General features: G+C 46.8%; 1 protein-coding gene across 1 annotated transcript; it reads left to right on the top strand.

Moving 5' to 3' along the window:
• Nucleotides 1–7,325: 7,325 nt before the first annotated feature.
• TMEM37 (transmembrane protein 37) lies at nt 7,326–11,589 on the top strand. Its single transcript, XM_042041264.1, has 2 exons — nt 7,326–7,425; nt 8,256–11,589. The coding sequence occupies exons 1-2, from the start codon at nt 7,405–7,407 to the stop codon at nt 8,826–8,828; spliced, it is 594 nt and encodes a 197-aa protein (XP_041897198.1). The 5' UTR covers nt 7,326–7,404; the 3' UTR covers nt 8,829–11,589.
• Nucleotides 11,590–13,064: the final 1,475 nt, after the last annotated feature.

The following is a 13,064-nucleotide window of genomic DNA, read 5'->3' on the forward strand; positions in this document are numbered from 1 at the left end:
ATGCTATTAGAGTTGCTTTTTGTCCTTTAAAATGTGTTAGGATAAAGAACAACAAAAAAAGGCTATTTATTCTTGTTCCTCCTTGTTCTGGGTAAGCAAAATAAGCATTTGGCTTTTTCTGCCTGCCCTTGTATGTTCTGTTACTCGAGAATGTCTTAATTAAATTCACTTTGCAAGAGAGGGGTAAGAGCAGATGTTCAACATAAATGCTTTTTCCTCCTCTCTAGCCCTAAATTCCACATCTTTGTGATACAGCTCCATCTTGGCAGCTGTATTTTTGGTTATCCTTGAAGGATTCTGCCAACCTTTATCAAAACATACCAGCAAATGTTCCCACATTGCTCTTGTTTGCTGGAACCACTGTGAGCACACTGTGCTTTGCCAGCATGTTTTCTGTCAAAACAGGTGTAGTCAGAATTTTTGACTGCCGTGGAGTTGGGTCTAAAGGATGGCTGGGAATAGTAAGTTCTATATCCCAGTCCTCACTTGGCTTTGTTTCCCCTGTGACAATTAATTGTTACAGTGCTGCTCTCCTTTCTCATATATCTGGCATTAGGAAGACATCACTCTGTACAAAGTGCTTATCCCGGAGACAGTTTGCTCTTGGCCAGGCTTACAAATAATGCCATTTGCCAAGTAATACAAGTGATTGAGAACTCTACCTTGTATGTCTTTATTGGGATACTTTATTTTTACTGTAGTAACACCTTTCTGCTTGCAGCTTCACCATCCTTAAGAAAGTAACATCACTGGTCTTACTATTTAGCTTGCCCTTTGGCAATCAACTGTGTCTCAGGAGCAAGCTGAGAAATTAAAGATGTGGAAATAAAAGCTCTGCAGTAATTGACTACAAAAGGCAGAAGCAAAGGTAATGGTGGTCACTGCGTACAGTGTTTGTGACAAGAAGCAGCAACACAAAATTTGGCTGGACAGGTAGTAACTGTGAGTGTTACCACTGCAGGGAAGAGTTGAAACAGATGGAGCTGAGTTGAGGGGCTGCTGTGGTTGTCCAGCAGCAGGATGAATGTCTGTAAATGTATAGGATGCTGGGCTGCCTGAAAATACTGCTGACCTAGTGACTGCCTAGTGCTCACAGGTGTGTGAGGCACCTGGGCTGCATAAATAACACTTGGGCAGTGGTGGTTTAAGAGCATCTACAAACAGATTTGTAGGTAGAGGGAATTGCTTTTATTAAACTAATAAGGTGGTAAAAAGAGACAACCGTTATCATATACAGCCTTGAGATCGGAAACAGAAGCAGCAAGCCTCAAACCAAAATATAATTGTAGAGCCATTGCTCTGCCTGCAGTAAGGTGGAGGATCAGATGTTTTTGATGCCTGGGCACTGCTGCAAAACAGGGGATTGTTCTGACACCCACTCAGGGAGTTGCTGTTATTTCCTCTTTGTTAGATCAAAGAAAGGCCAGCAACATCCTGATCCTCGCAGTGCTTGGGAAGGAGGAGAGACGTGCACTGAAGCCAGCCCAACACGCAGGAGGTCAGAGGCCAGCTGGCACACACGCACTCAGCTCTGCTCTGCTGAGCTTGCAGTGTGCAGGACGGAACCTGGACTTTGGATATGGCAATAACAAATGCTAACTCCTGTGTGTGATAAGACGGTGTTCCTTCTATCGTGCTTCCATGATTAGCTCTTGCACAGAGCAGCACAGAGCTGGTTGGCACCCGCTGCAGGTAGAGATAAGAAAGGGGATGATGTTTTCCTTGGAAATCTCTTTCTGACAGGTTTTGTTTGCTATTAACAAACATGTGGAGGTGCAACACTCCTAGCACAGATTTAACAATTCAGTATTGGTGTGTTGCTTAAGATCCATAACAGATTTTTCAACCCCGTGAAGTAAATTTTTCAGTTTGATTAAAAAGCGCTCTAAGGCTGACTGCAGTGTGCAACTGACCCAAAATTCTTCAGTATTCATCTAGAGTGTATTTGTTTCATGATGCAAGCATTTTAACGTTTGAACTTATTTGACCCTGATGATACTGCTAAAAATAAATGACAATTGCATTTGCTGTTCAAAATATTTGCTCTTCTGACTGAGTGTTCAGGGCAAACAGTATTGGGCAACACCACTTGGGGGTGACTGGCCATCTAAGCCATCTTGTAAGATTGATCATAAATTGGGGAGACAAAAAAGAAAGTGTATTTTGGTTGGGACAGTTTTCTAAATACCAAGAGCAGTCACCCCAGAAATGGGTTACACAGTCTTCCAAATTGTCAAAGCTGTGTAGAAATAAGACAAGTTGGTACTACACTGATGCAAGACATTTGAGTGCATTCACAGTAATAAACTCAGAAGGGTAAAAGTTAATAGAACAAAAATAGAATCTATGTTTTTTTCTCCTACCCACAAGTCTATGAAGTACCTTCTGATCTGTGAATTAACCAATCTTCAGCTGCTCACTTAAAGTACAAATAACATCAATCCATTTTAGATGTGTCTTCATCATTTATAGAATGACCTTGTATTTCTTCTAGAACCAGGGTATCTGTGAAAGTTAAACACAGCTTAGTTGTGTTATCTTTAGGGAATTCACATGGTGCTTGTCTGCAGTGATCTTTTAACTTTCTTTCCCAGTTATTCCCTGTACACATACAGTTATAAGCTACATCAAAAGAAGCATCACCACACGCTTTCTTTCCCCACCCTGGGCAGAAAAACAATTAAATTACTTGGCCAACACAGCCAGGTAGACACCTTATTTGTCTCCATCAAAATGTGCAAGGCACCAACTTGTATTGTGTTCCCCAGAAGGCTGAGGTAATGGTATGTCATCTCCTAACAAATACTGCTCCTCTGAGTAAGTTCTGAATTTGAGAGATGGACTCCCCAGCTTAACATACTTGGTATTTTTAAATCCATTGATCTGAGTTTTTACTGAGAGAAGAAATCTGTATGTGACAGCTGAGAAACTGAATGATTTCCCCCAACTTACATAGTATTAAAATATGGAGCTAAGTTTTTCTAGTAGTGCTAAAAGGCCTGAAGTTTGGGGGGGTTTTTGTATTGAGTGTGTATTTCAAAGCAGATTTGTCAGAATGGTCAGATGCAAATATTTTGAGGCATATCTTAAGCCAGTGATCTCTGAAAAAGGCTGAATCTGAAGCATAATGAGTGAGCACCCAGTGCTGGATCTCTGCAATGTGATGCTGAGGTAGGTCCAAAAACTGATGAGAAGTGAAAGCAATTTTTGCTGGGATACAATACGTATTCCTTTAAGCCTATCCTGCTTAATATCTCTCTTCTTCTTAGACTTAACTGAGGTGGGGGCTAAAATCACTGTAATGGATCCCATAATATCAGCATGTTTCTAACCCAGCTCGGAGTCCCTTAGCAAGTAATGTTTGATGTGGGTGGACAATAGGACCTAGACCCCGGTGGTGGGTATTACTGGGTATTATCACCATGTGCAGCAGCCCAGGCCTCCCATGCACATCCAGCAGTGAGTGGGAGAGCCTGGGGCTGCAGGGACACGTGGTAGCCCCTGTCTGGTGGCCAGTCTGCCTTCCTGTGGCACAGAAGAGGTGTCCAGGCAGGCGGCAAAGTGAAACCATCTGGCCCAGAAGCTTTCTCCTCTTTACGTGCTTTTACATGCCAGGATGAGTTTGTCCACTTGGCTGCAATAACTTGCAGTGATGGGAGGAAAATCGTGAGGTAAAGTAGTTGTGATAAGGGGCTGGTCTGAGCTGTGTGGGCCTTGGCACAACACAAACCCCTTTTTGGTACATATGCTGCTGCCTGGGGCACGATTCACCTAGGATGACTGCCTGTGTTCCCAGAAGCTGCTGGGCTTCAGCAGCTTGCCAGCAGCTTGCTGACTTTTTGCCCCATTCCAGAAGCTCTGTTTTGGCCCCACTAGGCTGAACCCAGCCTGAGCTGAATGCAGCTTCTTCAACCTGAATTTTCAGTCTACTACCAGGAAAAAGAGAAGGCAAAAGAACAGTGACAGGAGACACCTAGCCTCTTCCTTCTTCCTCATAACATTTTCTACATGCTCACTGCTTTGAGAAGATACAAAAAAATAGCAACATTTTTTTTCCCCCATACAGATCTTGGACACCTGCCAAAGTCTCAGTCTGCAAGATACTCAAGATCTATTTGTCTCAAAGATCAGGTCAACTTCTGCCTGGAGAGGTATCTTGAACTAGGGATCTAACAAAACTGAGGGTTTAAATGCCTTGCCAGGTGAGTTGTTATGCCAAGAATTAAAGATGTGATCAGAAAGAATTTTATTAAACAGAAAAATGGATGTACAGAAGTAACTGGCTTCAAGATTAGATGAACGTGGACTGGTGGTGCCTCAGTCACTCGTGTTCTGCTTCACCTCTAAGTGATTTCACTTCATTGGGCAACTGTTCCCTAAGCCCCTGGTGACTCTCAGATTTCGGTCCTGAACCTTCTCCAAGCTTCTGCAGGAGAAAAGCTGGAACAGATTCTTCAGTGTCAAACTTCTCATGGTTTTAAATGAACCAGATGAACCTATTTCTGTGTTGTACAACAGTCTCTGGTAATTTCCATTATTTATGAACACATTTCCCCGAAAACTTTCTCTCCAGGGATAGGATGTGAAATGCCTACTTAAACAATAGAGAAAAGGGACTTTCTAAACAAAATAATGAAACTGGCAATATACCAAGAACTCTACATTAACACAACTGAACCAAAAATACTTCTAAAGTGCTTTAAAGGTAATTTACTGTGTTGTTATTACATAGGTAATGTATTTTTCAGACAAATTTTTTTTTCTTTTAAGGCACTGGGCTCTTTTTATTGTAAAATACTGTTTTCACATATGATTTTCAAAAACAGTATAGAGGCATTTTCCCACTTTTTTTTTCTTTTAAAGTCAGATAATATGTTTGGCTTGTTTTGTAATGAGACAATGAAGATAAACTCATTACATTTGAAAAAGGTGCAGAGTTCTCACAGGCTTTCTAAAGCCAGACAGCTTTACCAGAAGGTATCTCCAGCCAAACAAGTGCAGAAATGAAGCACTCACTTGTTACAATCATCCTCTCTGGGGTGACTTCACAAAAGTGACTCTGAAAGTGCCTATTCAATGCTGATTATAATTCCAGGTCAAGTTTCATTCTCATTTATATCTGGGGACACTAAATACAAAACATTAAAACTATTTCTCATTTGCAGAAAAAGTACCATCCCCAACCACCCTTTTTCCTCAAAGAACAGGCTTGGCTCATAACTATATATTTACTAAAGAATACAGGTATGACAGGGGAGCAGTTGTGGTTTCCAAAGTAACCAGTTCAATTTCCTCATTCATCAAGGCTTTTTATGTGTGTGTTTACTCATGTGAGCCTTACCATGGGCTTTTACAGGAAAAAAAATTGTCTTGCTCAGCAGAATGCTCCTCACCGTTAAAAATTAGGATTTTTAATTGCTGAAATCATTAGGATGACTCAGATGTTTTAAATGCAGATCTATGCTTAATGATTTTGCTAATTGTGGGCCAAATTGCCTAATGCTTTGCAGGATTGAGCCAATGTTAGAGGAAGTATAAGTTAGTGAGGTTTTTGCCAGATAAGTGTTGGTGTATTTTGTTCAAGTCTGCATTTGCTCAGCATGGTTATATGTAAGCAGCATTTATTCAGCTCATGCAACAAATGAGACAACAAGACCTGCTTATGCTTTTTGAGCCAAAAATAGATATATATAGTTGAATTTGGAACTTTGAAGTGGAAGGGTATAACAGCAAATGCATGCAATCAGTCTGCACAATGCAATGCAGAAATGCTGTTTAACCTGTGGAATAAAGAGCTCAGGATGTTCATAAAGCTCTTCTATCAACTGGTGAACCTAAGATGAAATGGATGTGGCAAGCATCAAGTTTGCTAGTTTTGTAGCACATTCAGAAATAAAATATGTTGCAAACCACAAACCCACAAAAATAAGTTTGAACAACAGACCTTGCAAAGATTTGCTGTGGGTTGCAAAAGCAGAAAATCTCAATTTGGTGTCTGATAGAAATATAATCTAACACTGTATACAGCTTTGTAGAGAAACATTTAAACAAAAGATTCTGCAGGAAGAAAAAGGTCAGTATTTATCATTAAAATTAAAAGTATGAAAACTAAAGTAAACGTTGTTCATAGCACTCACTCTTACTAGAAATAGTGTTACAGAAAACACCCCCAGATAAATCATAGCAGACATGAATGGTGTTTTAAAGGAAACACAGAAAGCCCTTATGAAATTGCATCGAGATTAAAATAATGGGACAATCTGTATGGACAGATGATTAGTTCAGAAATGGAAGGTGGAAGAAGGGTAAAGTTACAATAACTTCTACCACCCCATACTGGAGAAGGAGATCCTTCCAACTCCTTTAGTCTAGAAAGGGAATGACCAAATTCTGACCCCTGTGCATATGAGGGAGGCTGAGAACAACGACCTGTGGGTCTGTCCACTGGACTGCAGACTCTGTGCTGGAGTCAAAATCAGAATTTGGCACTAAAACAAGAGTTTCTGATGACACAGCAACACCCAACTTTCTTGGGTTTTTTAAAAGCTGTTTCAGACCAAAAAAAAAAAAAAAAAAGAGTAATCAGTAATTCCTTAGAGGATAGCAAAACATGAGTGAAAAAAAGAGCAAAGGCGTAAAACTTTATGAGCAGAGAGGTTTTTGCTGACAGTACAGGTACAGAGAGGTAAGGCAGAGCAGTCTGGTAACAGAGAACAGCGCGCACACAGCCCAAGGTGCGAGGCCATCGCTGCACCGGAGCCGGTGCCGAGCTGCTTCGGGGACACAAACAGGCGCAGACACGGCGGGCACCGGGCGGCGAGGGCAGGATGGGCTGCTCCTGTACGCACCGGCATCCCCGGGGCTGGGTCTCACCGCAGCCCATCACCGCAGCCCCAGAGCCGCTCCCGGAGGCTCCTGCGGTGTCCCGGGCGAGCGGGCAGGGCTGGGGCTGCCTCCCCGTCCACGAGTGCTTGGCACCGGCGCTGCACCACAAACTGTTCCTGGCGGCAGGAACACACTCCGAGCCCTCCCGCAGCCGGTGACACGCGGGGACACGGGACGGGGCGAGGCTGCAGCGCAGCAAGAGGCATCGCCACCGCCCAGGACACCTCCTGCCCGGCGGCCGTGCTCCAGAGCGGACTTGGGCGAGTCTGTGCCACCGGCCCAGGGCAGCGCTACCCCCCGCGCTGTACCAGGCTGTGGGGAAGCAACCCCACTCGGCTCGGCCCGACCCAATCCGGCCCGGCTCCGCCCGTCGGGCCGCGCTGCTGACTCAGCCGCGGGGGGGCCCGGAGGGCGCCCCGGCCCCGCGGGCGTGGCGGGCGGGGGGACTGCCCTCCGCCCTCCGGGGAGATAAAGAGCGGCCGCCGCAGCCCGCCCGCGTCTCTCGGCGCCGCCGGCAGCATGACGGCCATCGGGGCGCAGGTACGTCCGCCGCTCCCTCCCGCCGCGGGGCTGCGCCCTCAGCCCGTCCCTGCGCGGCCGGGGTCACTCCCACCCCTCCCGGAGCAGCTCCGACCCTTCCCTGAGCAGCGGGGCGCAGCCGGCCGGATCCCCTCTTCCCGCCTTCTCCGACCGGCGGCCGCTCCCCGCTCCCGGCCGCACGTGGCTCTCCGAGGGGGCTGCGAGCGCTTGGCTCGACTTTGCATTACATCTCGGGTCCCTTGGAGGGTTTCAGTGAGGAGGGGAGGTGCGTCGCCCACGCGGGTCCGCGGGGGCTGGAGCCGAAGATCCCCTCCCCCCCCCACCAAGCCCCTGGGCAACTGAGCCGTGCGACCCCGGGGTGAGGACTCGGGTCCGGGCCGCTGCTGCTGCCGGCCGAGGAGAGACCGGCTGGCTGCAGCCCGGGGGGCAGTACTGGGAACTAGGAGCCCACTCTGCCCACGGCTGCCGCCTCCCCCGTCCCAGCCACCGGCCTCCATCCTCCCAGGGGCCGGTGGCTTCCTCCAGCCCTGCCAGAGCAGGAGGCTGTGCCGCAAGACCGTAGGGCAGGGACCTGGTTCAGCCGAGAGCTTTTGTGATGCCGGTCCCGGGCCTTGACGTGGGAGCATTGTTTATGCAGCCAGGGACCCGGGAGAGCTTCACCCACCCTTCCTTTCTCCTGTGTACAGCCTTCCCCTGCGAGAAGGGGTTTGATGTGCACAAGTAAATATTTTCAAATACTGAATCCCACAGCTTTGTCCCCCTGGATTCATCTCACCCTGAAGTAGCGCTGTTAACTCTTGTTTTCTTTTTCCCTCATGCTCTCCTTTCGGGCACAGCAGCTGCTGGTGCACCGGAGACCACAGAAATCCTTCTTTGAGACGCTCATCAGGAGCCTGATCATCCTGTGTGTGGCGATAGCTGTGGTCTTGTCGTCCATCTCCATCTGCGATGGCCGCTGGCTCTTTGCGAGGGGGAAGCTCTTTGGACTGTGGCACTTCTGCACCGTTAGCAACGACAGCGTCCTGAAGTGTGTCACCAACCTCAGCCTGGCCCAGGTGGAGGGGCTGAGCGTGGGGGTGATTCCCATCAGGAGCATGGTGTCCTTTGCTGTTGTGGTTGCCATATTTGGCCTGGAGCTGCTGATGGTGTCCCAAGTCTGTGATGATGCCAATGCAAGGCGGAAATGGGCAATGGGTTCCGTTCTCATTCTCGTCTCTTTTTTGCTGTCGGCCACTGGTGTTCTGAGCTTCTCCATACTCGTGAAGGATCACCTCACCTTCACAGGTTTCACGCTGACATACTGGTGTGAGTTCATTGCTGCATTTCTCTTCTTCCTTAACGGGATCAGTGGACTTCACATCAACAGCCTCACACACCTCAGGAACGGGAGAGGCAAAATCTAGGCACAAAGGATGTATCTCTGCCTTTGTGTAATCAGCTTTGCCAATTAGACTGGAAAAAAGAGAGCCTAATGAAGTTTGAAAAGGATGCCCTGTCTTAATTTGTGTGCAAGGAGGGGAAGCATGAGTCAGTCTTGATGCCTGTAGAAGACATACCCACCCACTGGTCAGCATGGAGGGCTGTGCAACACCAGCCAAGCAGAGACTGGGACTGGCTGCTCCTGCAGTGTGGTTTTCTGGAGGAGTGGATTAAAGCAGAGGGTGTCCCGTTAAACCTGCAAAGGTTTGGAAGACTGCAATCTATCCCACGTGTTGTTCTGAGGCTTGCACAACACCTGTACTGCTGTGGGTTTGGTGTTGCTGTGCTTTTCCCCATATTCCAGAGCCTGTGAAGAGTGTGATACAACTTTGGAGTGTCTCATGGGTTTGTTCTGGCTTGGGGATGGATGAATTCTGCCTGGTCACACTCACTGGTGTGGAGTACTGAAAATCTTCACTGGATCTTATTTCACCATTTTTCTTTCAAAAGAGAAGGCACGCAGAACTTGATCTGGTCACAGGTTTTGTTTCCTTCTGGCACCTGCCCTTTATCTGTCCTTGCCTCGGTCAGCTTTTTTTGGGGACACTTCAGACAGAGGTGCTGTCCTGGGGCCAGGGGTAGGTGCTGGGTGATGCAGGTGTACGGGGAAGGGATGTGATGCTTTCCTCAGGCAGCCATGCATGTCCCTGTGCTTGTGGCCTCTCCCCAGTGTCACCACTCTCCTGGCACCCTTGAAGGACACATACCAGCTGGTCAACCAAACTGGCTCTCTCCCAGCCCTTGCAAAGTTTACGGTAACAGGGCATTGCTCTTAGGTTTTTTTTTCTTTGTTTCTTTGGGGCAAGAGGGACAAGCTCTGTGGAGCTTTCATGGGGTGTTGTGGCTGAGCAGACCATGCAGAGACCACCATGGCTTCTGGGATGTGTTTTCATTACCACGGTTTCCACTGGGGCAGTGGGAAATCTGCTTATCCTGTAGCTGAGAGTCTCCTGGAGCATTTCTTATGGGAGGAGAAAGCCCTAGATCCTCCTGACCAGACCAGGTCCTTTTTTTCCCCTGACTAACAGTGAGCCTGGGAGGAGAAGCAGCCTGTGATTGCCTAAGGAGGGGCTGATGGGTGCAGCTCTAATCTGTCACCACTGGTAGAAATGTTGAGAGACCTGGCCAAAATTATCATACTAAGGCTCGTCTTCCTTCTGCCAATGTCTGAGTCAAGATCTCTAAAATTGCTACAGCTTTGAAGTTCTCCATGGTGTCTTACGTAAAAGGAGAGAAGACCTCATTTGTAGAGTAGATTGCCCTACATGTGTTCTCCCTGTCCAACACACAGCACTCAGTTGCCCACAGTTAAAAATGTCTTCAGAGTATTTCAGGGTTTCTGGTTTACTGTTTGCTTTGTATCCACTGGTAAAGCTGCTTATATCTGTTTTAGAACAAATGTTTGTGTGTTTCATTCCTGTACCTTGTCTGTTGAGCAAGGTTTTATTTTCCTGTACAACAAGTTTGACATAATTTTTCACCTGAAACAAATGCATCATAGCACAGAGGCCAAAAAGCCTGTGTAGGTGAGCCATGAGTAAACAGCTTTGTCTTTGAAAGCTAAGAATCTTAAGCCGTGCCTGTGCTGAATGTGCCACACTTTGATGAATGTGCTCCTGTGGACTTGCTTGCCTTCAGGAGGACAGTCTCCATTCCTTCTTGGATTTCTGTAACTTCTTAAAGACAACATTCCTAAGCCTAGTTTGCAATGCAGGTTCAGACTTGGCTTACTCTGGACAGTGCCAGTTGTACTTTTGCACACAAATCTGCACATCTTTCTGTCAAGATGATGCAGAGCTGTGCTACCCAGACAGCTCCTGAAGCTCTTGTAATGTCTGGGGCTTTGTTGGGGTCTCTTGGCCCACTCTCAAGGACAAGGACTTGTGCCTTTAACTTGTTTCTGGAAAACTGCGCTGTGACTGTCTGTTTGATAAGGTGCTTTTGATTTGCTGAACTGCACTGTTGAAGACATACTGGTGGGCTGAACTTGAAGATGTTTGTGTGAGCTAGTGCTGTTTGCTTTAGCAGAGCCATTTAGGCCAGAGAGACCCTGTGAGGTCTAGTCCCAAGCTGTTGCACCAGGACTACCTTATCTAACCAGTGATTCAGTTGTGTTGCCCATGCCAGGCAGGACAGTTCCCCTACACGTAAGGGTGTCTATGGCTTGTCTAGAAACATTAGTGTAACCTCAGAGTGATGCTTCGGTGACATCCAGACTTGGAATTCACTTCTGTGTGACATTCCCTCATGCTAGTGGGAGGCTGTGCCTCCATGCCTTTCCTTGGAAGGCAGCCATAGCCAGACTGGGTTCCAGGCTGGTGCCTCCCACTTGGGTTAGAGAGAGACTGGACAATTGGCCATTGAGTTCACCCTAGACGTGGTGCAATTGTATTTTAGGATGCCCTCTGCTAGCTGAAGAAGAGGCCTTTTGTTGGGGGTAGGGAATCCTCTGGGGAAAATAGAGTAACTTTTTTTCCAACCGGTTTTGTATAGTTCTGCTCAACTTAATTTTGCTGGGAAAAGACGCATTTTGACAGCTAAATATTACAAAACAGAGTTGATTGTCTTGGAGATATCCTTCTATAGAGTAACCTGTGCAGAAGTGGGTCACTGTTCATTTTCTGAAGCATGTGGAAGTGTTAAGCAATATTCCTGAAGTTTGTTAAATAAATTGATTTGAAATAAGAACTGTAATTCAGTCTTTTTATATTTAGATATTGGGGTGCAGATTTAAGGGGATGAGTAGAGTTTTACATAATCTCCCAGGCATCATTCCGTGTGTTTACCCAGCTAAACTGATGAAGAAATGACTGCTTGGTGCTTTGCCAAGCTCTGACCAAGGGAATTGTGAGGCCACCACACGCTCCCCTCTCCTTTTCCCTCCAGTGTGTCTGCACCAGCCCAGGAAGCCAGCACTGCTTTCTTGTCTTGCAGAACAAGAGGGGCAGTCAGCTGTGCTGGTCCGTGGGAATTTGAGATAACCTTGTAGGCTCTTCAATGATTTCCTGCTGTTTCATGTGTTCCTTACCAGCTAAAGAGCTCTTTCCTGTGTCCTTCACCTTCCTGTTCCCACACTGCACCCCCATGTCTGAAGCATCCTTGCTCTTTTCTTCAAGCTCTGATTGTCTGGCCTGCAAGAAGTGGTGTCGGAGTACAAATGTATTTCTGTATTTTTCTCAGAGCTCACTGTATTAGCAGGTTTAGTTAAATGTCAGGAAAATAGCTTCCCAGCTACACCACTGAATTAGTTTATGTAATCTCAAGTTAATTAGCACCTGGTGTTCTCTTTCCAACAGGAGAGGTCGTTGGCTTGTCTCAGGCAGTTTAACATCTCTTAAAAGCAGGGTAATGAACATCACTTCTTGTTAATGAGCCGTTTAGATGTAGTTACTAACTTTAATTGGACACTTGTACACAAGCCATTGCTTGTGGATGAGAATAAGGAAATGTTGATATAGGGCATGCTAGCTAGGGAGGTATCCTGCCTGGACTGTATTTTTCCAGAATCACAGCATGGTTAAGGTTGGAAGGGTGCACTGGAGGTCATCTAGTCCAGCCTCCCTGCTCCAGCAGGGTCCCCTAGAGCATCTCGGTTTGATTTTTAGTCTCCAGTACGTTCATCAGCTGTGCTTGGAGGGACACCTGGAATGGGGTTGAGCCTCACTTGCTTTTGAAAGCCGGAGGAAGGTGATTACAAAGATACATTACGTGACTTTCCTCACCTGCTTTCTCTTTCCCTCTGCTGGCGCCTATGGTAAGCTGATAATGGCCTTTCTTCTCAACCTTCTAAGTCAGCTGGCACATACAAGAAGGGCCTCATTTCTGGGTGAAAACAAGGTCTGCCCCGGGCACTGTCCTGGAAGGGGTGTTGCCTGAATTCCTGAGGCCTCTCACCTTCACTGGACCCAACCCCATTGAATCCGTACCAACCCTTCTGAAACAGCCCATTTCAGCTCCCCTGCACTCAGGCATTGCACAGTGTAATTATTCACGGCACAACTATTGGTTTTTGCTTCTGACAGTTTTGCTGGGAACTTCCTTGTTGCTGTGTCACAGAGAAAATCCATTAACGACTTCCTCTTAAATACATTAGCTCTTCGGCTGCTGGAGCTGCTGGCTGCCTTGCTGGCTTGCAGAAGGACAACTGGCTCCTCAGAACA

Source organism: Corvus kubaryi, unplaced genomic scaffold (genome assembly GCF_017639235.1).
Source record: "Corvus kubaryi isolate FWS band 111438036 unplaced genomic scaffold, C.kubaryi_AGA036_p1.0 37396, whole genome shotgun sequence".
Classification (NCBI taxonomy): Eukaryota; Metazoa; Chordata; class Aves; order Passeriformes; family Corvidae; genus Corvus; species Corvus kubaryi.

What these genes read in the sequence shown, in the direction of transcription:
- TMEM37 (XM_042041264.1), top strand. Translation starts at nt 7,405, where the DNA reads ATGACGGCCATCGGGGCGCAG. An exon ending in TGACGGCCATCGGGGCGCAG is followed by an intron (nt 7,426 to 8,255) that starts GTACGTCCGCCG and finishes CTCTCCTTTCGG; the next exon opens with GCACAGCAGCTGCTGGTGCA.